The sequence below is a fragment of the Macrotis lagotis genome, chromosome 1 (genome assembly GCF_037893015.1).
Source record: "Macrotis lagotis isolate mMagLag1 chromosome 1, bilby.v1.9.chrom.fasta, whole genome shotgun sequence".
NCBI classification, from domain to species: domain Eukaryota; kingdom Metazoa; phylum Chordata; class Mammalia; order Peramelemorphia; family Peramelidae; genus Macrotis; species Macrotis lagotis.
In genome coordinates this window covers 865,482,784-865,507,888 of record NC_133658.1, presented here as the reverse complement: position 1 = coordinate 865,507,888, position 25,105 = coordinate 865,482,784, and the positions used below count along the sequence as shown (strand labels likewise).

Below are 25,105 nucleotides of genomic sequence, written 5' to 3'. Positions count from 1 at the left end.
AGAAAGAGCTGCGGAGGTTAAACAAAGGCCAAGGACTCCTACCTTCAAGCAAAAACCCGTTCTCTGATTATGTCATTTTGCTATCGCTTCTACTTTATTTTTCTTCCTTACGGCTAAGATTTCTCAGCGCCTGTAGGGCCTACCGGGCTGCCTCCTGTCAAACTCTGAACAAACAAGTGAGCGCCGCGCGGAGACCAGCTTGGGCAGGCCCTCGCGCCTTCCTTTGTCCCGGGCTCACCTCGCGCGTGCCCGGCTGGCGCGGGCGCCGGGCACGGCCCCCGGGGCGCAGACTGCGCAGCCGCCGGGCGGGAGCGCGGCCGTGGGCGGGGCCCGTGCGCTGTGCGCGCCCCCGCCGCGGGCTCGGGGCCTCCGGGATGAATGGCAGAGCACGTGACCCGGCGCGCCCAGGCCCCGCCCCCGCCCCGCCTCCCCGCCCGGGCTGCGAGGGGCCCGCCCCGCCTGCTGCCCCAGGGCCGGCGCCCGGGAGCCGCCGCCGCCGCCGCCGCCATGGTCCGGGCCCGGAGCCCCCCGGAGCCCCCGGGCCGCCAGCGCCGCCGGAGCCTGGTCCTGCTCGGGGCGCTCCTCGCAGCCCTCGTCGCCGCCGCCGCCCGGGGATACGCGGGCTACCGGGAGGCCCAGGCCGCGGCGCTGAGGGTCAGGCCCTGCCCGGCGCGGGCGCGGGCGGGGGAGGGGCGGCCGGCTGGGGCCCCTGCCCACCCCCCACCCCCTCCACCTCCCCTCCCTCTGGGCTCAGGTGGCACCAGGGGCGCAGAGGCCGCTGCCGTGAGATCCGAACTCGGGGCCTCCCGGCTCCAGTGCCCCGCGCCCCGCCCCGCACCTCCCCCCCCCTCCGCACCTCTGTTCTCCTTGTCCTCGGTCTCTTCCCCTCTGTCTCCCCATGTCTCCTTTCTCACCTCCCCCCGTGTCTCTTTCCCTCCCTCACAATCTTTCCTTCTGTCTCCTCTTCCTCTCATCTCCTCTCTTCCCCCCTCATGTCTTCTATCTCCTCTCACTCTTTCTCACCTCCCCCATATCTCTTTCCCTCCATCTCTCCATCTCTCACAATCTTTCCTTCTGTCTCCTCTTCCTCTCATCTCCTCTCTTCCCCTCTCTCCTGTCTTCTATCTCCTCTCACTCTTTCTCACCTCCCCATCTCTCACAATCTTTCCTTCTGTCTCCTCTTCCTCTCATCTCCTCTCTTCCCCCCTCATGTCTTCTATCTCCTCTCACTCTTTCTCACCTCCCCCATATCTCTTTCCCTCCATCTCTCCATCTCTCACAATCTTTCCTTCTGTCTCCTCTTCCTCTCATCTCCTCTCTTCCCCTCTCTCCTGTCTTCTATCTCCTCTCACTCTTTCTCACCTCCCCCATATCTCTTTCCCTCCATCTCTCCATCTCTCACAATCTTTCCTTCTGTCTCCTCTTCCTCTCATCTCCTCCTCTCTTCTCTTCCCCCCTCTCCTGTCTTCTGTCTCCTCTCTTTCTCACGTCTTACCCATTTACTTACTTGGCCTGCCTCTGAAGTGGCCACCTGGCTGCTTGTCTTGCCTGTCCACTTGCCCGTCCCTCTGAGGATCATCTCACTGTCCACCTACCTGCGGGCCAAGTTCTCGGAGTGTCCGCCTCTCCACATGCCTGTATCGAATGTTTCTGTGTCTGAGGGGCTGCCTGCCTTTCTTGAGGGTCTCCCTACCCAAGTAGCTGTCTGAATGTCAGCGTCTTCCTGCCTGGTCTGTCTGCCAGTGTCTGTCTGGTTGTGTGTCCAGTTAGCTGGCTCTTTGAATGTCGGATTATCTTCCTTTATAACTGTATAACCTAATTATCTCCATATTTTGCTCTTTGGCAGGAGGCAGCACTAAAGTCCCTGGGGACAGAAGGCCTGTACCTGTTCTCCTCTCTGGATTTAGACAAAGACCTGTCTATCAGCCCAGAAGAATTCAAACCCATTGCTGAGAAATTCACAGGTAGCAGGAGTTGAGGAATGTGGATGGATGAGGAGGATGTGAAGGTGGAGGCTTAAGGGAGAGATGAGGAATTATTGTACAGAGCAACATCTCTGCAAATAGGTCACCAGATAGTGCAATGGCCAAGTCTCAGACTTGGGAACCAGGAAGACTTAAGATCCTGAGTTCCAATCCTGCCTTAGACACTAATTATGTGACCGGTCTGCCTCAGTGTTCTCATTTGTAAAAGGGGGATAATAAGCATTTCCCAGGATTGTGGTGAGGATCAAATGAGACAAATTGCTTTGCAAATCTTAAAGCAATATCTGAAAGCTAGTTGTTTTTTTTTAATTCACAACTTCCATTGCCGGTGACTAGAATAGGATATCATTCCCCATTTCCCCCCTCCCCTAAATATCGTAGCAGCCTAACAGATCTTTTTGCCCCACCTATAGAAGCAGAAGGAAAGCATAGGCTATAAGTTTGGGATGAGGGTGTAACCAAAAATAAAACTAGAAATTTAGGGTGACAACAGATTTTGGAGGGCTTAGAATACCAGACAAAAGAATTTGAACTTTGTTCAGGATCCTGCCAGAAGGCAAACCCCCAATAACTCATGAAGACTATTTGTTACAATGGAAAGAACATTGAACTTTGAGGGTTAAATGTCAAGTTTTGGGAACCGAGTTTGAATCAGGCTTATTATATATGTGCCCTTCAGAGTTACTTAACCTCTTGTCTGAAAACTGACAGGGAGGCAGCTAAGTGACTCAGTGAATAGAGCACCAGCCCTGGAGTGGGGAGGAACTGACTTCAAATTGACCTCACACATTAATAATTGCCTAGCTGTGTGGCCTTGGGCAAATCATTTAACCCCATTGCCTTAAATTTTGTTTTTTAAATAATAGGGTCAGCCTTCTTATAGATCTGGAGCTAGAAGGGGCTACCAGGGTCACTTATGTTGACCCTCTCTTGATTGAAGATACCCATGAATGTGCAATCAGATATCCCAATGAAGGAAGGTTATCTGGAATAATCATTGGATGAGTGAAATGGGGCTTTTGTCCTCCCTAGTTTTACTATCTTCTACTGCAGCTGCTTTGCTACTATTCCCAGTCTCCAGGTTGAGTGCATTTGTCCATCAGCCTTTGTGGAGGAATTCATTAAAGTGCCTTCAAAACTGAGTTTAGTGCAGCTTTTTCCTCCCTGTTTTCCATTGTTTTTGGAGCAATCTGAGGTCAGTCCCTGAACATATCCCTTTGATTTGTTCTTTCTCATTTCTGCTTGGACAGGTTTCCTTTCAGCAATTCCACATACTTTCTTTAAGCCCACTGGGGATAGTGACCTATCTTTGAACTTTCTTAGCCCTGAAATTCTTAGCTTCACAAGCCTTGGTTGTGAAGTCTTGTTTGCAGGGAAGTTCTTAAGTGTCCTCTGAATTCCTTCTAAGCTAACTAAGATCCTTTTTAGTTTAGGAAATTGACTCCAATTTTTTTCTCCATATGTTATCACTCACATTCATATAAATCACTTTCCTTACAACCCTAGGAAGGAGGCTGTTATTCCCATTTTACAAATTAAAAACTGAGGTTCAGACAAACAAAATGGCAAGTCTTCAGTCACAGAGCTAGCAAAGTAATAGAAATGAGACTTGAATCTTCTCACCTCAAATGAACTGTGTCCACACTCCACCCCCATCCCAGGCTGCCATCCTGCTTCTCAGGCCCAGAGCTGCTCTCCTTCTGCCCTAGGATGCTCATTGATCAGAGACTGACTATTCTCCAGCTATAGTTTTTCTTTTCTGCCTTATTGCCTGTTCCATCCTGTTCTCATCTGTATTCCATCTGTCCCATTTTCTGATTATCTGCTCTGGTATATTCTTTTGTGGAGGAGGCTTTTCATCATGTTTACCAGTTTCTTGACATCTTTTAGCCCTCTTGGTACTCCTTTAAGTAGTGATTGCCTTTAGTTCTTTCAGAGTGGTTTTTATTTGTTCTGTCATATCTATTGGTATTTCCTCAGTTTTTAGAGTTTTGGGCTTTTTTGCTCTTTCTTGGCAGATGGTTTCTCCATCTTCTTGGTGCTTTGCTCTACTCTGGTATTGTAGGATTCTTCAACCTGTAGCCAGGATTACCTTTTTTCCCTCCTTGGCTTATTTGAGTGTTTTCTGTTGTTAGAAAGTTCTGTTTTCAAAATAGTTTTGATGGGACTAGTCTGGATACTCTCTCTCTCTCTCTCTCTCTCTCTCTCTCTCTCTCTCTCTCTCTCTCACACACACACACACACACACACACACACACACACACTTACTTACTTACTCTGGCACTTTCCCTATAGTCTTTACCATATTGTTCCTGTTAAAAGACTGCCTCACAGATGTGAATATTCCCCAGGAGAATGAAGGGAGCAGAATAGGACTTGAGGCCCAGAGGGGGGAATATCTTGCACAAAGACACACAGATTTCCCAGGGGAAGAGCAGAACATTGATTTCATTTGTGTCCCATAGGGTCAATGTCTGTCATTGACTTTGAGGAAGAAGAGAAGTTGCCACACGATCCCAATGAGGCACTGTACATAGAGGAAAACGTGTCCTCAGAGGAGAAGCTGTCCATAGTAGCCCGATTCCAGCCCCTGCTCCTGGAGACCATGACAAAGAGCAAAGATGGTTTTCTGGGGGTGAGTAATTAGGGGCATCCCAAAAGATCTGAGATATCACTTGCTTTCTCACCCCATGAGCCTAACTTGGTAAGTGGGGATATGCAGAAGGTCATGCTGCCTGCCCAGAAGTGCATGGACCAGTAATCCTGTACCCAAGCTAACTTTTTTCATGTGGGATTTGGAGTTAGAGGACCAGATTCAAATCCTGCCTCTGTCATTTGACTGCCTTTGTGATCCTGACTCCGGGATGTATTTTGATGGTATGGTTTTATTGACTGTAGACTTACATAATAATGTTTACTTAGCCTAAGTACCCAGAATTTTGAGGAGGTGGGCTGAAGATTTTGCTGAGTTTGGGGTCAGCCAAGCCCACATTTAAAAATTGTCTGTAAAGTGGATATACAGAGAATTGAGAGCTGACTTACCATGTATAAAAGATGCTAATATAGAGCCCACAAGTCGCCCTAAAGCCCCAATGAATCCAGTTGTCCTCCCAGCCATTCAGGAGAAGGAAGCCCCACAAGAGGGTATGTCTGTGATTTGAAAAAATAAACTTTAAATTCATCTCTCGGTCAGCTCCTCCGGCAGTTCTTGCTGCTTCACATGGTCCTTCCCCTTCTCCTCCCAGCTTAATCTTCCCCTCTCCAGAATATTGGGCTGTAGCAGAACAGGCTGAGTAGAAGGGTGAGGATAAAGCTAAAATGGTGATGGCAGGCAGTTAGAGGTCAGCTGGCTGGGAGGTCAGAACTCATACACAGCTGGAACACAGCTGCTCAGGACCAGTCACTTCCTGCCTCCCACCCTCGTGCTAATTCCCAATACTTTGGTGAATGCCCTGGTTATGCTTCCGAACCTTCGGCTGGCACTACCCCTCTGGTGGCCTGCCACTGACTAGTCCCAGGTCTTCCATCTCACAGTCTAGTCACTTGACCCTTTGCTGCCTCCTAGGTTTCTCATCTTGCCTTGTCTGGTCTTCGAGAATGGAGGACCCCCACCTCCCAGCTCATGGAGTTCTCTGCTCACCAGTTCAAGGCTTTCCTGCCCCCCAGAAGCAACATGGAGCTGGGTGAGCCCTGGTGGATCATTCCCAGTGAGTTAAGCATCTTTACTGGATACCTCTCTAACAATCGTTTCTACCCACCTCCTCCTAAAGGCAAAGAGGTAAGGAAGGGGGCTCCAGCAGGGACTGTCTCCATTTCCTATTTCTGTTACTGACTCCTAGCTTAGAACTTGAACCTAAGTGGTGCTAAAAGCTATTCCATTTCATTCCAAGCCTCTGAGAATGGGAGGAAGAAAAGTAAAGTAAAAACTAAAACTAAAGGTGTAGGTTAGCAGAGAGTCCTGGGACAGATGCAAGGTCAGATTGGGGGTCAAATCTGGGGCAGTAGGTGGGTTGTTGGTGTTGGGCCACCCTAAGGAGACTGGTAGGCTTCCATATAGTTATCAGTGGTGGAGGCACAGGCACAAAAGGAGAGATGTTTCAAAGTCTTCCAGAAAAAGTACACCTTATCCCAACCTGAAATGAAGAAAAAGGCCTTGCCACTGAGCATGAACTGGCATTGAAGCCAGTCCTCTGCCAGCCAACTTCTCAGGGGTCTGCACCCTTGTCTCCCTCAGGTCATCATCCACCGACTGCTGAGCATGTTCCACCCGAGGCCCTTTGTGAAGACCCGCTTTGGGCCTCAGGGTGCAGTGGCCTGCCTCACAGCCATCAGTGATTCCTACTATACTGTGGCCTTCAGGTGAGCACAGCCCCCTGGTGCTCTGGGATGGGGGGTAGAGTGAGAGGGGCAGAAAGGAGAAAAAGGAGAAGATTATAGGGCAGGGAATCAGACCACCCCGGGTCAGAGCTGCACAGGGAAGGACTGCAGGGACTTCATTCTCTTGCTCCTCACATAGCCCTTCCTCCAGAGTCTGAGGGTCGGGGGAAGGATTGAAAATCATCCATTCTACATTGTAGAGGTGGCTCTGGTAATCAGTTGAATTGGAGTGATGATTAGGTCAGAGGAGGTTCAGATGCTTGTTCCTGGAAAAATTATCCATGGATTTCAGTTCTTAAGATGGTCCTGCACCAAGAATTGCTTTGGGCTAAGTTGGTCAGTGCTTCTGTCATCCAAGTAGATGGAAGCAGCATTTATAAAGCATGCATTCTGTGCTGGCCTGGGTTAGGCTCTGGCCATGTAGAAGTCAGCAGGGAAGCTGCTTCTTTCCTCCCCATTCCTGCCCCACCTCCTCTTTCCACAGAGTATTCTCTGCCTTGACTCTTCACCTATGAAAGGCAGGTGCCAAGGCAACCTGAGGTCTGCACATGGAGTACAGAAACTAGATCAAATTATAATTAAATGGGAAACATTTAACAAAATAAAAGTACAACACAACAAAGATAATATTACATTTTAAAATCAAGTTAAACGGTAGGTGACGCAGTGGTTAGAGCACCATTCTTGGAGTCAGGAGGACCTGAGTTCAAATCTGGCCTCAGACACTTAATAATTACCTAGCTATGTGACCTTGGACAAGTCACTTTACCCCGTTGCCTTGCCAACCCCCCCCAAAAAATTAAAACCAAGTCAATATGCAAAAGGAACAGGAATCCTTCTATATGAAGTGTCCTCCAACACCATTGATAGAGAAGATGGGATACTGTGCTTGGGGTCAGGAAGACCTGAATTCACAACCAGCAGGGACACTAATTATGTGATATAGTTCAAGTGACTAGACTGTTCTATGGATCAATTAAGATAATAACTTATGAAAAGTGCTTTGCTATGTCAGTCCTATAGAAATACCAGCTGTTATCATAGTTTATTTTCTATTCTCTTCTCTCATATAACTGGATTGAACCTCTTCTGAATGTTTAACTTCACCTGAGTCAAGAGTTTTAGCCCCTAGACAGACAGCCTTTGTAGGGGACAAAGGGGGACATTTGGTAGCTAAAACCTGCTTTTTCTCCCAATCATCCCCAAGATTCAGGTAGTTCCCAATCTTAGTTGTGTTTCCTTTCCCTCCAGCCATGGGATCTTTACTTAATTCCAAATTAACAGGCTCTCCCATTTCCCCCTCTGGTCTTACAAACCAGAACTCTGAGAGTCTGAGTCATAGTCAGAGTCTGAGCTCTGGGGGCATATGAAAATAGCTTTCTCCAGTCCCATAAGGTATAATTTTCCACAGTAAAACCCCTTGTGTGTGAAAGGTAGTCAGGTGGAAGGTGTTGGATCTATGAGGGGAGCCAGACAGGAATTTTGACGTCCCTGCTGAGACCCTGCTCCCCTCCCTCAGCCCCACTGTGGAAAGCCACTAGTGCCTCCTCCTAGCTGTGCCTCCTTCCCTTCCGGCCACAGGATCCACGCTGAGTTCCAACTCAACGAGCCACCCCACTTTCCCTTCTGGTTCTCTCCAGGACAGTTCACTGGGCACATCATCCTCACCAAAGATGCCACCCATGTCCGGGATTTCAAGCTCTTTGTGCCTAACCACAGGTAGGATCCTGAGGAAACTTTGGGATTTTCTAGGTCCTTGGGGCTCCGTCTTGTACCCATGTGCTAGTACTGCTGCCATTATCACTTTCAGCTTCCCCTTCCTCTCTCGCTGGAGGGAAGATCCTGCTTTAACTGGAGGAAAGAGTGGGTGCTTAGGGAAAGATTGTACCAAATGCACCCCACACATTAGCCACCTTCTGGTATCTGGCTCTTCATCCACATCCTCAACCTTACAGTTGGCACCTGGCCCTAAATTGCCCAGAAACAGCTGCCCTGAGCCTGGCTCACCCGCTTTCATTGAGCACCTCAGCTATGACAGAGAAGGGACTAGAGAGAACCCTGAACCAGAAACCAGGAACTGTCTCAGCTCAACTGTCCTGGTAACCTCAGCAAGGCACTTCCCCTCTCTAGTCATCTGAAAAATACCTTACCTGCCTCCCGGGGAGGGAGTGAGAGGGAAACTCAATGCCAGGGTGAGGAAGGCCTGGAAGGGAGCATGGCAGGGCAGGGGACTCCTCTGGGCCACCTCCCCTGCTCCCCAGTAAGGAAGAAGGAAAGGCCACAGGTGGCTATGGTCAAATGAGAAAACTGGGAGCTGGGAACGGGAGGGTGCCAGGGGCTACCATCAGACTGTCTTCAGAGATCCTGCCCAGTTTCCCACTTGTGCTAGGTGTCCCATTCTGAGAGAGAAGAGGAGCTCGGTATTTGTAAAAGTCCTCTGAGCTTCCAAGTATTCAGCAGGGCTCCAGTTAATATGATTCTAGGCCAGCAGAAGGACTAGGTCCTGATATAAGCCCTGAAAATAAGGTAACAGTATCGCTATGACTCTTAATTGCTAATGTGATGACCTCAGTCTGTTCATCTGTGAAATGGAAATAATTTCACTATCTCTATATCCTGAGGATATGGAGAAAGTGCTTGTAAATCTTAAAGCTTTGCAGTCATGCACCTTCTGTTGATTTCTTCCATAAAGGCTTGCCAGCTCTCAGATGGCACCACCTGAGCTTGTTCTTCACTTAGGGAGAAAGTAAGTCCTAGAACTCCCCCAAGTGATAGATGCAAAAATTGCTTCAGGTCAGGAGAAGCTCAGCATCTTCCAATCCTTCCACCTCAGAGAAATCCTTAGGCACAAAAGGAAAAACCCTGGAGAGGGTGTGGAAAGGGAGGTCACCCACTGCCAGCTGGTATTGATAGGTTAGCTTCCCCACCATGGTATCTGTACAGCACAACCTTGAGATGCCCATCCTTAGGAAACTGAAGCTATGTATAGAGACACAACCCTAGGCTGGGTCCCTGAAGCCTTCCCCTCCTCCCCCTTTGGAATCCCACCTTATTAAAAGAGTTCCTGCTTAGACCTTGATGTTTCTGGCCAACCCCCTGCCCCATAGCTTACGTCTTCTGACCGTCAACCCAAAGAGCCGGACCTTGTACCCACATTAGTTCTCTTTTGCAAAAACCTAGAGTTCTGTTTTCTAGCCACCTTTTTTAGTCTTGGCCCCACCGATCAGGTGACATGGCTGACCTGACAGTGGTGCTCCGAGAAGATAAGTGACTTGGCCCATGGTCAGGCACAAGTTCCCTTCTCTGTCTTCCCCCTAGCAGACTCCCTAGTCATCATGTACTTCCCACCAGGTCTCTGAATGTGGACATGGAGTGGTTGTATGGAGCTAATGAGAAGAGCAACATGGAAGTCGACATTGGTTACCTCCCTCAGGTATGCGTGGCTCTGCTACCTTGACCACACCTATCTGCAGCATTTCCACAGTTCCTGACTCTGTCCTTTTGGGTTAGTTCTGCTACCTAAATCTTGTCTGACAGGATGAGATTATAGCATCTTTTGACCCATGTCTCTCCTAGCTATACAGTAAAGACATCAGGAAGACATAGGGTTTTACACACTTACCTGTGTTGTAAGCTATGAGAGGAGATATTCACTCTCTGTTTAAGAGTAAGCCTGGGGGTGGCTAGGTGGCACAGTGGATAGACTACCGGCCCTGGAGTCAGGAATACCTGAGTTCAAATCCAACCTCAGACACTTAATAATTACCTAGCTGTGTGGCCTTGGGCAAGCCACTTAACCCCATTGCCTTGCAAAATCCTAAAAAAAAAAAAAAAAAAAAAAAAAAAGCCTGGTTCCCACTGAGGTGCAGGGTACAGATACAGCTTGAAAGAGCAAACCTTGACATCTCCCTAGGATAGTATCACAAGGACTTTCAGCCAAGATAGCTGCCTAAAGGAGATTAGGCAACCAAGCTCCTACTGTTATTCCAGGAAAAACCTAAAAGTAATACAGACTTAGTAACAGTTTGAAAAATGAATTAACTCTATAAAATGATTTCATCTACCCTAGAACTACACAAATGGTCAAAATCCCAGAGGCAATAGGAGAGGGTATCCTGCCAGCAAAGCAGAAAAATAAGCCAGAAGCTTCCCAGTGTGACCAGAAACAGAACAGATATCCTTGTAGCCTGCTTGGAGGCAGCAAGAGCTCCATAAGAAAGCTCCAAGATAGTTGTAAACTGTGGCATTGACCTTGGAAACAGATGGTAGTGACCAGTGCATCAAGGCCTCTTAGACCCACAAGTTCCAAGGTAGCTAGCATTCTGTCTTGAGAGGGAATAGAAAGTTCTGAAGATGAAGAGCTCTGGACCTGGGAGCCTCAATGCTACCACTGCTCTTAGCTTAGCCATACCCCAGAGAGGGCAAAGCCTGGCCCTAGCACAGAAACCATAATTCAGGAGCTAAAGTCTAGAGGGAAGAGTCAAAAGAAGATACCGGTCTCTATAAAAATAAAAGTTACCATTAATCCAGAGACTCCTGAAAGTCATACCAAAGAGAGAGTTATTTCATAATAATTAAAACAGACATTCAAAGCAGTAAATGGACTTCATTAATACCTAAAAGAAATTCAGTAAGAGATAAAGAGGTGAAACGTCTGGGGACAGAATTAGAAAGAGAAGAAAAACTTAAAACAAAAAGTGGTAAACTTTACCCAAAAACTCCCAGAAAACTAGAATAGACCAACAGAAATAAATGACCCCATTAGATAGCAAAAAAAAAAAAAATTAGAAAAGTATGAAAAGATTTTTAAAATAAAAATGATAGCAAAGTCAAATGATCTGGAAAATAGGTCAAAGAGCAATAATTTAAGAATTCCTGGACTCCCAGGGCAAAGTAAAAATAGTCCACTAATAACCTCCTAAAAGAAACCCTAACAGAAGTCCCAAGAATGTCTTAGTCAAAATCCAAAGCTTCCACATCAGAGAATATTGAAAACGGCCATGAAGAAGGTCAGTTACCAAGAAATGACAGGTAGAGAATCATACCAGACCTGGCAGTTGCTGTCATAAACAAGAGGAAATCTTAGAATAGTTCATAAAGACAAAAGATAGAGATTTACAACCATGAATAACTTACCTTACAAAGCTTAAATGTAATTCTATAATGGGAATATGCCCCTATACTAGAATGCAAGAGTCATGGGGATTGTACTTGTCCCCTGAGAGGTGGTAATTGCCACTACCAGCAAGGGGAAATTCTCTGTATCTTTTATTGTGTAAATAAAACCATTTTATATGGTTTGGATAGGGGGGAGAGGTTTGAGGAACAGGTATAAACCAGTTCCCTTAATAAATTATATCCTTAGCATTAGCATTCTGAGAGAAATGGCAAGGGGTTCTTTGGTAAGAAGGAGCCTTGGTATACAGTACTACCTCTGTAATAGCCACTGAATCCATTCCGAGTTGCCAAAGGTAATCTGACTATGAGCTCAAACCTGCTGCCTTCACCTGACTTGCCACAACTTGGCTGCTGCCTTCTCTTCATCTCTGTCTTTCCCCTTTATCATCGCAGTTATCTTAAAGGCAGCTGATGGCACTGTGGACAGACTATTGGGCATGGACTCAGGAAGGCCCAAGCTCCCGTCCAGCCTCAGACACTTCCTAGCTGTAGGACTCTGGGCAAGTCACTCAAGCTTTTTTTATCTCCATTTCCTCAACCGAATTGTTAGTAAAACTAAATGAGATATTTGTGAAGCTCTTCTTTTCCAGAGCTTCTGGCTTCCTTGATGCCTTTTGTATTCACATCAGTCATTTTAGAACTATACCTTTCTCTTCCTGGAAAGCTTTCTTTTGAAACAAAGTAAAAGCCCATTAAACAAAACCAACCAAGTCATGTGCTATCTGTGTCTAAGGAAATTACCCATTGTCTCCTACTTGTCCAACTGTAAGAGGGAGGTTCTCTTTTCCCAGGCCAAGCTTGACCAGTGCAGCTAAATGAGGTTCCCTTAGGTTTTATGGCCTCTTTGTTTATACTATTGAAATCCTTATGTGCATTGTTTACTTTTCTTAGCTTCATCCTAGTTTTCTCCATGTTTCTTAGTAACCCTCTTGTGTACAGCACAATCACATTCCATTCCATTATATCCAAGTCCCTACTTTGTTTCCAGTTCTTTGCTGTGACAAAAAAATTCTTGGAATATATTGGTGTATGTACAATCTTTCTTTGTATATGGGATTTAATGCCAGGCTTGGGAATTCTACATCAAAGAATATGGACACCTACAGTCACTCTTAGCATAATCCCTAATTTTTTTCTGATGTGATTAGGTCACTTCACAGCACCATCAGGAGTGCATGTCTTCCCATAGTCCTTTCAACATTTACTATTCATCTTTGCCAATTTGCCAAGTGTTTTTCTTATTAGAGGAATATTTTTTCACTGAGTTATTAATAGTTTGCTATTCTTTTTTTTTTAGGTTTTTGAAGGCAAATGGGGTTAAGTGGCTTGCCCAAGGCCACACAGCTAGGAGATTATTAAGTGTCTGAGGCCAGAGTTGAACCCAGGTACTCCTGACTCCAGGGCTGGTGCTCTATCCATGCACCACCTACTCTCCTTGCTATTCTTTTTTAAGAACTGGTTGTCCTCATCTTTGGATCATTTCTCAATTAAGGAACAACCCTTGGTATCTGTTTGGTTCTGCTCCCCCACCCCCATCAGTCTGCAGCCCAGGAGTAGTTTCTCCTCTTTCTCCTTTTGACAGTAGTCATGTATACTGATGTGACTGAAGTTGAATATCTGGCTTTCTGAGCAATGCCTCCTCTACCACCTCCTATTGACTTTGTGCTCACCAGCATTTTTCTCTTCCATTTGGCAATTCTACAATCACACTTTTTCTCTTAGATTCCTTTGTATTCCAAAATAATCACCCAAGGTTCCTCAGGCCTTTCACTCCATAGAAGCCTTTTCTAGAAAAGTAGACCACCCAGGGCAGTAGATTTTAGAGACCAAATGCTTCTTCCCTCCCAGGGGCAGAGCTGGAGGGAGTTCTGATTTGGTTGGTCCCCTTCTCAAAATTAGTCAGTGGTTCCCTATTGCCTTTAGGATAAAACACAAACTCCTCAGCCTAGTATTTGAAACCCACACCATCTTGTTCTCTCAACTTCTAGTCCCCCCCCTCTTTAGTACATTCCACATTCCACTTAGACTGGCCCACATCTGGGGGGCCACACACAATTTTCCATTTCCTGCATCAGGGCCTTACACACCTGGAATGCACTCCCACTTCCCCATCACTGGCCTCTCACTGGCTTTCTTCAGAGTCCAGCTGTACCTGAGCCTACTCCTACCTGACCCCTATCCCCATCTCTTCATCAGTGCTTTCTGCCTCTTCTATTACTTTCCCAATTCTTTAAGAATCAGCTCCTCCAGGGCAGGAACTTGTTTAGATTTTGTCTTTGTATCCCCAGCATCTAGCCGCTAGATGCTTGATACATATTGGTTGAAATGAATACTTGCCTTGAAGAAAGCATTGTCCAAGGGAGGCCCAAGGTCTGATTTTTCTCATCTCCGTCTCCTCAGAGGGCAGGCAGGTGTCCTGCTGGCCATTCCTAGGCCAAGGCAAAGGGGACTTTAATATGGCAACATCATTCATTTGATACCTGCCCCAAAGGTCAGGGTTAGGGATGTTCTAGTTCAGGGGAAAGGAAGGAAGGAAAGGAAGGGAATCTTTTTCTTCATCTTTTGTGTTACATGAACAGACCCCTTGGGCAGTCTTATGAAACCTGTGGATCCTTTCTCAGAATAAGGTTGTAAAATACCTTAAATAAAATAAATAGGATTACCCTAACCCTAAGCCTAACTGGAACCATAACCCTAACCCTAGTTCCAACCCAAACCCTAACCCTAAACCCTAACTGTAACCCTAAGCCTAACCCTTCCAAAAAGAAAAAGAATAAATAAATAGGATTACAAATGAAACATTATATTGAAATGTAGTTATGAGTGTCAAGATAAAACCTTTGTTTTAAGAAAAAGTGTAGAGGAGGTCAATTAGTGTCTCTTCCACACTATCACTGATATTTGAGGAAGAACAGTAATGTTTTATTGATACTTCTTTAAAATGTTGCTATATGGCCATGTCTGACTGACAGATATACTTCACTGCACACCTAGCACCTCCTACTTCTGTGATGCACACCAGTGTTATATGGGAAGGGCCCTTCTTACTGTAAGTTTGAGTCCTATGAGCTCTTTTCATTAGTTCCTTCTATAATGGGGACAGGTTTGCCCTGAGCCAACATTTCTCATAACTGACCATTTCTGCAAGAAGTGGCAGTCTAGGATATGAAACTGAGTTTTGGCACAAAGACGCAGTCAATCTGATTAACCCACCTAGCCCCTTCCATACAGCTATCTAATCAGACTGATTTCCCTGTCTTCAGGCACAGCTCTCTTCCATTAATCTAACTGAATATAGAAGCCATGGTACTTGCTTCTTCTGCAGTGTCCCTACATTGCTTGAGCTGAGGTCCTAACCAAAGGGCTGGCTCAGGAAGCTGCTTCCTTAAAAGAAGCCCATGCATACTTCCATAGAGATCCAGCATTGCTGCCTCCCTCCTTTCCCCACAAACTATAGACTCCTTGGGGATCTCTCATTCCTTAATGGCTACTTCATTTTTCTCCCAGATGGAGCTTGAATCCCAGGGCCCCTCAGTGCCATCAGTGATCCAAGATGAGAATGGCAATGTGATTGACAGCCGCCTGCCTTCTGGGGAGCCCATTCAGTTTGTATTTGAGGATATTGTGTGGCAGCGGGAACTCAGTTGGGAGGAGGCCACTCAGCAGCTGGAGATTGCCATGTACCCATTCAAGAAGGTGAGGCCTGACCAAGGGATGGAAGACAGAATCAGCAAAAGCCTCTTCCTAACTTGGCCCTTCAGAGCACATTTTGTTGGGAGGTTTTACTGGGAAGAACAAGAAATAAGATGAGAGGATAGGACCAAATGGGTTTGGGGAGCTTACAGACTGGAAAGAAATGGTTATTTCAGAGGAGGAGGATTTGTTATTTGAGGTTGAGCAACTGGGCCTTCTCCTACCCACTAAGAATTTGAAGTTCCATGGATTAATGAGAGGAAGTTTTGCCAGAAAAAGAACAACTCTGGTCCCCAATTTATCATTGGTCAGTCATTCAATAAGAATGTGGTCTCTGTGAAGAGAAGATAATCCTAGGGGTAGAGCCAAGATGGTGACAAGAACGGATTGTGTCTTAGGCGCTCTCTCATAAAATCTTCAAAACTAAGGACTCTAAATTTTTGAGAGACAGAACCCACAGAGGGACCCAGTGAGACAGTTCTCCTACTCAAGGTAACCTGGAAAAGAGTAGAAAGGCTCTGCTCCCCAGGGTTGGACGGGCGGCTGCCAAAGCGAAAGAACTTCAGCCTCCTGGAGGCAGCCCCAGGGCGCTGGGAGCCATGGCTCACAGCAGCGGGGGAGTTTCCTGACCTCTGCCAGAGCGAGCACTTGAAGTCCAGCCCTCAGGGCACACAAGGAGCAGCATGGCCAGCACTGCCCAGATCTAGGAAACAGAGAAGCAGGCAGAGCTGGTAATCAGGAGCCCCCAGGGCATGAGCACATTGAACCTAAGGAGAGGAGTGAAGAGAGAGACTGTGGAGCTCTGTCCTCTACCCCTGGAACAGGACTCTGGGGCTCTGACCACATTCAGATCCTGATCGCAGTCTAGGCCCCCCATAGAACAGCAGGGCTTCCCCTACCTCAGTCCTGTGGCAGAAGGGTGTGCTTATGGTCATTTACAGACCAGGAAGGAGGACAGAGCCTCACACACTGAGACCCTTGTGGGAGTGTCCCAAAAGCTCAGGAAGCACCCCCAAAACAGGCTTAGGCTGGGAAAATGAGTAAGCAGAGAAACAAGAGGAACACCATTGAGAAATATTTTGCATATGAGCCCAAAAAATATCAAAACACTCAGTCTGAAGATGAGGAAGCACAAGCTCCTGCATCTAAAGACTCCAAGAAAAAACAAATTGGGCTCAGGCTATGACAGAGCTCAAAAAAGACTTTGAAATCAAATGAGGGAGTTAGAAGAAAAACTGGGAAAAGAAATGAGAGAGGTGCAGAAAAAACAAGAAAATGAAGTCAGCATCTTAGTCAAGGAAATCCAAAAAAACGCTGAAGAAAATAGCATGCTAAAAACTAGCTTGGGTCAAATGGATAAAACCGTTCAAAAAGTTATTGAAGAGAAGAATGCTTTAAAAAGCAGAATTGGCTAGATGGAAAAAGAGATAATAAAACTCTCTGAGGAAAATAAGTCCTTCAAACAAAGAATAGAACTCAGGGAGATTGATGAATTTATGAGAAATCAGGACTCAATACTTCAAAACCAAAAAAAATGAAAAATTAGAAGAAAATGTGAAACATCTCACTGAAAAAAACTGATATGGAAAACAGATTTAGGAAAGATAATTTAAAGATTATTGTAATACCTGAAAGTCATGAACAGGAAAAGAGCCTTGACATCATTTTCAAAGAATTACTACAGGAAAATTGCCCTGATATCCTAGAAGCAGAGGGCAAAATAGAAATGGAGAGAATCCACTGATCCCCCCCGAGAAAGAGATCCCAAAAAAACAACCCCTAGGAATATTATAGCCAAGTTCCAGAACTCCCCAGTCAAAGAGAAAATATTACAAGAGGCCAGAAGGACACAATTCAAATATCGTGGAGCTGCAGTCAGGATCACACAGGGCTTAGCAGCAACTACACTGGAAGCTCATAGGGCTTGGAATATAATATACCGGCAGGCAAAAGAGCTTAGAATGCAACCGAGAATCAACTACCCAGCAAAGCTGAATGTCCTCTTCCAGGGAAAAAGATGGACTTTCAGTGAACCAGGGGAATTTCAAATATTCCTGTTAGAATGGCCAGAGCTGAACAGAAGGTTTGATCTTCAGATACAGGACTCAGGTGAAGCATGGAGATTGGAGGAGGGGGGGAAATATGAGGGACTTAATGAGGATGAACTGCATGTATAGAAAAATGATACTGATAATACTCATATGAACCTTCTCAGTTAATAGAGCAGGTAGGAGCTTTTATAGATGAAGCACAGGAGAAAGCTGAATTTGAAGATAAAATATGGTGTAAAAATGGAGTCAATAGAAAAAAGGGAAATGTAAAGGAAGAAAGAAAAAGGAGAGGGGGAATAGGCCAATGATATGGAAGGGGGGAAGGCAAGCGGGAATGAGGGAATCTTTGCTCTCATTAGAGGTGCCTAGGAGAGGAAACAGCATATATACTCAATGGGGTATAGGCATCTGGAGTAAGAAGGAGAGGGGGGGACAGGGGAAAGGGGTGGGGATGTGAGTGATGGAGGAAATGATGGGCCATGGAGGGGAGAATGGTCAGATATAACACATTTTCTTTTTTACTTCTTGCAAGGGGCTGGGATTGGAAGGCCTGTCTGGGACCATAGGGCCAGGTGGATGCTGGGCCTAAGGGATGGTAGGGGGGCTTAGGGCCTCTAGGCCCCAGGGCCAGGGATCTGTCTGCTGCGCCACTCAGCTACCCTACAGCAGAGTCAGAGTGAAAGGAGAGAGAAAATATAGTACATGGTAGTGGAGAAATAAGAAAGGAGGGAGTTGCGATCAGCAATGGCAACGTTGGAAAAATATGGAAGTAACTTTTGTGATGGACTTATCATAAAGAATGTGATCCACCCGTGACAGAGTTGGTGGTGTTGGAACAAAGACTCAAGCACATTTTTTATTATTATTATTTGGGGGGGTGCAGGGCAAATGGGGCTGGGTGGCCCACCTGGGGCCACATAGCAGGGTGATCATTAGGTGTCTGAGGCCTGATTTGGACCCAGGTGCTCCTGGCTCAAGGGCCAGTGCTCTGTTTGCCACCCAGCCACCCCTACTATTATTACTATTTTATTTTATTTTGGGTCTTTTTTTTCTTTTTTTGGTTTTCTCAGGGCAGTGGGGTTGGGGTGGCTTGCATGTCACAAAGCTGGGTGATTGTTGGGAGTACAAGGCCAGATGTGGGCTCGGGTTCTCCTGGCTCCAGGGCTGGTGCTCCATCCATTGCGCCACCTGGCCATACCTACAATTACTACTATTATTTTTTTAATTTTAATTTATTTTTCTCCCTTTATTGCTCAAGCGAGTCTTTTGGGGGGAGGGGGTATTTCATTTACTCTTAAACAAGAATATTAATGTATAAATATTATTTGTACAAAATGAGAATAAATATTAAATATAAAATAAAAATAAAAAGAGAGGATAATCCTGATTATGGTCAGGGAGCTCTTGGAAGAGAGGTGCCAAGCATTCCCCCAACAACAAAGGGTTTCCAATCTCCATGTCCTCTCCTAGGTCACCTACCTACCATTTACCGAAGCATTTGACCGAGCCAAGGCCGAAAACAAACTAGTACACTCCATCCTGCTATGGGGGGCCCTAGATGACCAGTCCTGCTGAGGTGAAGTACTGGGCTTGGCTAGGAGAGAATTGGGAGGGGTTTGGGGAAGAAGAGGGACCCTTGGGGTATCAGAGAAGGCAACAGATTTACAGGGTAGAATGGTGATAGACTAATGTCCTACTTTCTCCTGGAGCAGGTTCAGGGCGGACTCTCCGGGAAACTGTCCTGGAAAGTTCGCCCATCCTCACTCTCCTCAATGACAACTTCATCAGCAGCTGGTCCCTTGTAAAGGAGTTGGAGGAGCTTCAGGTGAGCAAGGCCAGAAGAAACCCTTCTTTCTACCCCTGAGCTCTATAGCTCTCCATGGGGGGATAGAAGTAGGGGTGGGAGTATGGGGGTTCAGGAATGAGCTGCCAAACTCTTTACTGTCCAACTGTTAATTCCTTAGAACAACAAAGAAAATGAATTCCACAAGCAGCTGGCCAACCTGCACCTGGAGAAGTACAGCTTCCCTGTGGAGATGATGATCTGCTTACCCAATGGGACTGTGGTACGTGCCCCCTCCTCACTCTATTCTCTCTGCCTCCAACATCAGTTGATGCCTGCTGGGGCACTGTCATAAGTGACTGTGGCAAAACACACTAACCTTGGGTGAGCTCAAAGAGCAAGCGGAAGACCTTGGGAGGAGCTTCATGTTCCTCAGTCATGCCTTTGCACTACATAGAATAACAACAGTAATAGCCAACTTTGATACAGTGCTTACTGCACACTGAGCACAATGTGCTAAGCACTTTAAAAATGTTATTTCATTTTATCTTCACAACAACCTTGGGAGATTGGAGCTGTTATTGTCCCCCTTTCAACAGCTGAGGAAATAAGCAAACAGAGAGTAGGGTCACACAATTCTTAAGTGTCTGAGGCTGTATTTGAACTTGAGTCTCCTTAACTCCAGGCCCAGTACTCTTTTTGCTGCATTATATATTTCCCTGCATCCTGTTTTTCTTCTTGTTTATCCTACTCTCAATTCTTTCACCCTGTCCATCCTCAAAAGTGTTTTCCTTCTTACTACCACCTCCCCAACTCCCTTCCCTTCTATCAACTCCTTCTCCTTTCTCTTATTCCTTCTCTCCCTACTTTCCTCTAGAATAAAAGATTTCTATATACCCAACTGAGTCTGTTATCCCCTCTTTGAGCCAGCTCTGATGAGAGTAAGCTTTAAGCCCACCTCCTTCCCCCATTTTCCCTTCCACTATAATAACTCTGTTGTGCCTCTTTTTTTGCGAGGTAATTTATCCCATTCTACAGCTCTTTTCCTCTCAGTTTTATTTTTTGAGAATGTTTTGCTTTGTTCTAACTTCCAGGTCAGTTGTTTTTTCCAATGAGATATTTCAGTTTCTTCCTTTTTTTATTTGCTTCCACTTGTCCAGTTTTAATTTTTTCAGAAATTATTTCCCTCAGAGAGCTTTTGTACCTCCTTTTCCATTTGAGAAATCCTACTTTTTAAGGAGTTCTCCCCCCTTTTTTTTTAGGGTTTTTTTTGTTTTTAGTTTTTGCAATGCAATCAGGTTAAGTGCTTGCCCAAGGCCACACAGCTAGGTAATTATTAAGTGTCTGACCAGATTTGAACTCAGGTATTCCTGACTCCAGGGCTGGTGCTCTATCCACTGCACCACCTAGCCACCCCAAGAGTTCTTCTCTTTTATGCTGCTTTTACCATTTTGCCCTATTTTGTTTTTTTAAGGTATTATTTTCTTCAGTATTTTTTTCTCTTTCTAATCTGTTGACTTTTTAACTATTTTCTTTAATTACCCTCATTTCTTTTCCAACTTTTCCTTCTACCTCTCCTATTTGATTTTTAAAATCCATTTTGAGCTCTCTCAGGAATTCTTTTTTGAATGTAAGACCAATTCATATTTTTCTTAGAGGCTTTGGATGTAGAAGTTTTGACTTTGTTCTTTTATTATGAGTGTGTATTTTATTGTTTCTTGTCATCATGGTGACTTGTTATGGTCAGGTCCTTTTTTGTTGTTTGCTCACTTTTTCAGTCTATTTCTTGACTTTTAACTTTGTGTTAAAGTTGGACTCCCAGGCTGGGAGGGGCCACTGCCCCAGCTTCAGTTTTTTTGGGCAGTTGTTTTCAGAGCTAGTTCTAGGGATGTCTGAGTTTTCCGTTTTGCCAAGGTGTATGACATAAGTTTAGTACCTTCCTATCTGTGATCTGTTCAGTGGGAGACCCTAAGTGTTCTTCTCTGTCTTGGAACTGTGACCAGGGTCCCTGCTCCCATAGCTACAAGCTCTGGTGTGCTAGTTGTCACCCTGAAACTACAGCACAGGACTGTGAACTTGATCGAGAACGGGTAATGCAGCAGTCTTGACCCCAGTGGCAGTAAAAGGACCTGTAAAATCTCCTTCTGACCAGTTGTCTCACCCCCTTACTGTCTGTGGACCAAGAGGTCCAAAAGCTGCTGCTGCCAGTTCAGTTACCCCCAAAACCTGCTGGCATGCCAAGGCATGGTCTGCACTGGAATACACCATTTTCATCCCAGTGCAGCAGACTTGTCCTACTGACTTTTTAAGTTGAATTAGACTGGTAAATTGTTTCACCCCATCCTTTTGTGGATTCTGCTGCTCCATAATTTCTTTTGAGATGTTATTTAAAATTGTTTGGAGGAAAATTGGGGAAGACTCAGTCATGTTCCTGCCTTTTCTCCACAATCTTGGCTCTGTCCTCCAGGAGCACCTTTCACTGCAGGGCTTAGGCTAAAACCGTAGCTTTTTGTTCTTTTTAGCCAGGCAGACCAGAGCAAGAACATGGTTTCCCCTGTTCTGATTGGCTAAGTGTAGGATCTAGACACAAAAACTTGTGGATCCTCTGCTGAACCCTTTTTTGCCTCTTGTTTCTTCCCCAGGTCCATCATATTAATGCCAATTATTTCCTGGACATCACTTCTATGAAGCCAGAAGATATTGAGACTGGTGTCTTCAGCTTCTCATCTACTTTTGAAGATCCATCCACAACCACCTATGCACAATTCCTGAAGGAGGGACTTCGCCGAGCCCAGCCCTTCCTTCAGCCCTAGGACCCCCAACCAAAGGAGCACAGAGCTAGATGAACTTTCATATTCCAGGCTGACTTCTTTCAGTACCTAGTGTGACTGAAATGTCCCATCAGCCCAAAGGATGGATCTGATCCTAAAGCCAGAATTGTCCTTCATGCGTTTCAGGCCCACAGAACTGTCTCCCCAAAATGAAGCTACTGGCTTTGACCTCTTTGGAAGTCCCTAGTGATGGGTGTAGGGCTCCCTGTTGCAGGTTCCATTTCTTCACTGTTTCCTTCAGCTGCTTCTGCTTTGAATTCTCATTGTTAATTTAGAAAATAAATTGGATTGACTTCCAGGGTTTCCTGTGGGGAAAGAAGCACTGGCACCTGAGGACTTGGCACCCTGGGACCCTTTTCTTTTATCTCCATTAGGGCTATCCTGTTGCCTCTAGTTTTTCAAAAGCCAACAAGACAAGAATCTACTTTTCCATTTGGGATGAAGAACATCACTGGGGAAAGAAAACTGAAATTTGTTCTGGAAGGCCCCAAGCTATCTACTTATTGCACAACTGCCTCACCCTTAGGCCAAGGGAGACTCTGTTGTCCATCCTGAGCAGCTTTTCTGCTCCACGAAGTTTGCCCTGACTGTATTATCATCATCTTCTCCAAGATCTGGAGGAATTGACCTAAGCCAGCCTGCCCTCTGGTTCAGGTCAGAAGAGAAAGGGAAATTGAAGCTAGACACAGCTATATCACCAGGAACATCCCTAAAGGTTCACATGGTCTGGCCTCTGCTTTTCAACAAGAAACCAGATTTGGGGGGAAGAAATCACAAGAGGACCAAGGTAGAAGCAAATCCAAGATGTGGGCAGCTGGACCCCATCCCAGCCCCCCCCCACCTTGGTCTTAAAAGGATGGGGATCTCAAGGACAGATTGCTGTCATCCGAGATACTGATTGACCTCCTCTGCTTGTTTCATGCTCTAATGAGTTCAGCAGTCTTTTGTAGACTTAGGACCTGATGGCCTGGTAAAGCAAGGAGAGCTGGCCCTGGGCTAGCCCATCGAGTAGAGCATTGCTTTACAATCAGCACATGCACACACACACACACACACACACGTACCACACTACCATGTATGCAGGAACTAACCTCTTTTAACCTGTTCATGCAGAGCCAAGCACTGTGGCTCTAGCCTTGAGAAGTGGAAACCAGGATGCTTCCCTTTCCATTCCAGTTCAGTTCTTGGTTGCTCACCTGAATGCAACCTTCAAGGCACTTGGTAAAGTGAAAAGAGCCTCGAAGTAAAGGCCAAAGATCTGGGTTCAAATTCTGAGTCTCCTATTTTGATTTGCATGAATCAGAATCCAGATTTCTGAGTAGGAAAGGATCTCATTAGCCTCCTGGGCCCACACATACCAAAAAAAGTACAGTACACTTTGCAGTCATCCAGCCCCTAATGGAGGAAAGCCCATTACCTGCTCTTTTCATCCTGGACAATAAGGTGTTTTTTCTTATGCCAGGCCCAGCTCTTTGCAGTTTCTCCCTACTGCTCCCAGTTCTACCTCTTGGGGCTAGGCAGGGTAAATCTGATCCTTCTTCCATCATCTAATCCCCCTCAGGCATTGGATTTGACACAGCTCAGCCAGATATTTGGAGCTTACTGAGGATAAGCAATCTGCCATCAAGCACTTCAGGCCTATCTGAAAAATGAGATCATCTATGATATTTCTTATGATTCTGTTAGAAGGCTTGCTAGACACCAGGAAAATGGATTTAGCTAGTCCTAGTGGGCTGACTAGCCCCTCAAAACCCTCTCAATTATAGCTTAGGCCCCATCTTGCAGCAGAAGGGTTTTTTGCAAGTGATTCCAGTGGAATTTTTAAGTCACAGTTCAGGAAGCCTTTGTGAAGGAGTCTCCATCAACCCAGCACCAGTCTTTTAAAAAGAATCCAGCCAAAAATCTGACTTTAGGAAACCAATAGAAAAATGAGTATTAAAAAAGCCATAACTATTAGAGAAAACAGGAAAGCAAGCTATCCTCTGCTCTTGGAGCCACACCTTACCCCCCAACCTCCCTTTGGGCCCCCTTCCCAAAATCCAAGTCAGACCATCACCTCCTGAATTGTTAGTCAAGGTCATGGTGCTGGAGCACCTTTTTTATATGCATAAAGTATTTTTCCTATTTGTACTTTTTAGTCCACAGTTTGTAGATATTTTTGATAACTCCATTGAGTAAGAAGAGAGACTTCTGTTCTCTGCCTGCAGCTGTTATTTATGATGGCTTGATCCTAAATCTCAGATGGGTCAAGCTTGATGTCTTCTTGACAGTAACTGGAAGGGAAAAGAAAACTCCCTCTTCATATTTTTAAACATTCCTTTAGGGGGAACAGAATACCTATCTGCCTCCTATGTCCTTTCCCTCAGGGTCCCCCATCCAGCTGAGGACATGCTTAGTATCCAGTCCTTGAGGTCTGCAGGCAGTCCTAACTAGGGGTAATAGCTGAACACTCCCTTAATTGCTTTGGACACACTAACAAAAGTCCTCCAAGCTCTCCCCAGACTCCAGGGCCCCAGGAAAGGGTTAGTACGATACTGGATGCCAAGTTATATTCTTGAAGTCACCAGGATCAACCCATCTAATCCTTTATGGCATTAATCAATATTAATGTTACACTTATTCTCTTCACTCATGGTCTGCAACCCAGCAACAATTGAAAAGCAAGGTTATTTGTACACTAAAGTGTTGAATCCCTCCTTGACACCTCCCTTCTAGGAAAAGTATGAGACCAAACAGCTGGTCTCTGATTCTTGCTTTGCAGTTTTGAGAGGTGATGCTTTCAACAGCATGGGATGTAGTCTAAGAAACAGAAGCTAGGTACTCCTCCCAGTTTTTCCTGAGTTGTATCTCAGTACAGTTGGAAGGATGTCCAAAGTGTTAGTGCTAAAAAAAGATTACATAGAATTAACTCTGTATAGGCCCCCATTCAGTGTTGTTGGAAGTAATTAAGAGTTGACCATAGAGGGTTTACATATCAATGAATTGAAAAATTAGTTCCATTTGATTAAAGTATTGGCCTTTTGAGTAATCTTGCTACTTTTAATCAAGTCTCTGTGGTTACTGAATACTGCATATGGGGCCTGGAGCCTTAACTGAAGGATCAGTGGGTGAGCTTCCATTTCATCTTCCCCTTTTGCCCTTTCCCTCTGTTGTATACCAAGATGTCCTTATGTGTTCTAATAAAGTCATGGATATGTTCACAGGTCA

At 45.6% G+C, this 25,105-nt stretch overlaps 2 protein-coding genes across 5 annotated transcripts in view; one reads left to right on the top strand and one right to left on the bottom strand.

Annotated features, from left to right (window-relative positions):
- The first annotated feature begins 486 nt into the window (after positions 1-486).
- LOC141508951 (selenoprotein N-like) lies at positions 487-25,105 on the top strand. The gene is made up of 12 exons (XM_074218072.1): positions 487-654; positions 1,847-1,964; positions 4,451-4,620; positions 5,551-5,763; positions 6,220-6,344; positions 7,944-8,081; positions 9,714-9,795; positions 15,048-15,236; positions 18,755-18,860; positions 18,997-19,109; positions 19,249-19,350; positions 21,710-25,105. The coding sequence occupies exons 1-12, from the start codon at positions 508-510 to the stop codon at positions 21,878-21,880; spliced, it is 1,674 nt and encodes a 557-aa protein (XP_074074173.1). The 5' UTR covers positions 487-507; the 3' UTR covers positions 21,881-25,105.
- AUNIP (aurora kinase A and ninein interacting protein) overlaps positions 4,416-25,105 on the bottom strand; it is a 50,990-nt gene continuing 30,300 nt past the window's right edge. For 2 of the 4 annotated variants that reach the window (XR_012474549.1, XR_012474551.1), the window contains 3 exons: positions 12,282-13,969; positions 5,028-5,135; positions 4,416-4,581 (listed from right to left, as the gene is read on the bottom strand). Coding sequence is in view for 1 of the 4 variants with exons in the window: in XM_074218076.1 (XP_074074177.1) it covers positions 24,113-24,171 (59 nt within the window). In the remaining 3 variants the exon portion in view is untranslated. Of the gene's footprint in view, positions 4,582-5,027; positions 5,136-12,281; positions 13,970-23,947; positions 24,172-25,105 lie in introns of those variants that run through there. The other 2 variants (XR_012474550.1, XM_074218076.1) reach the window with 2 other exon arrangements.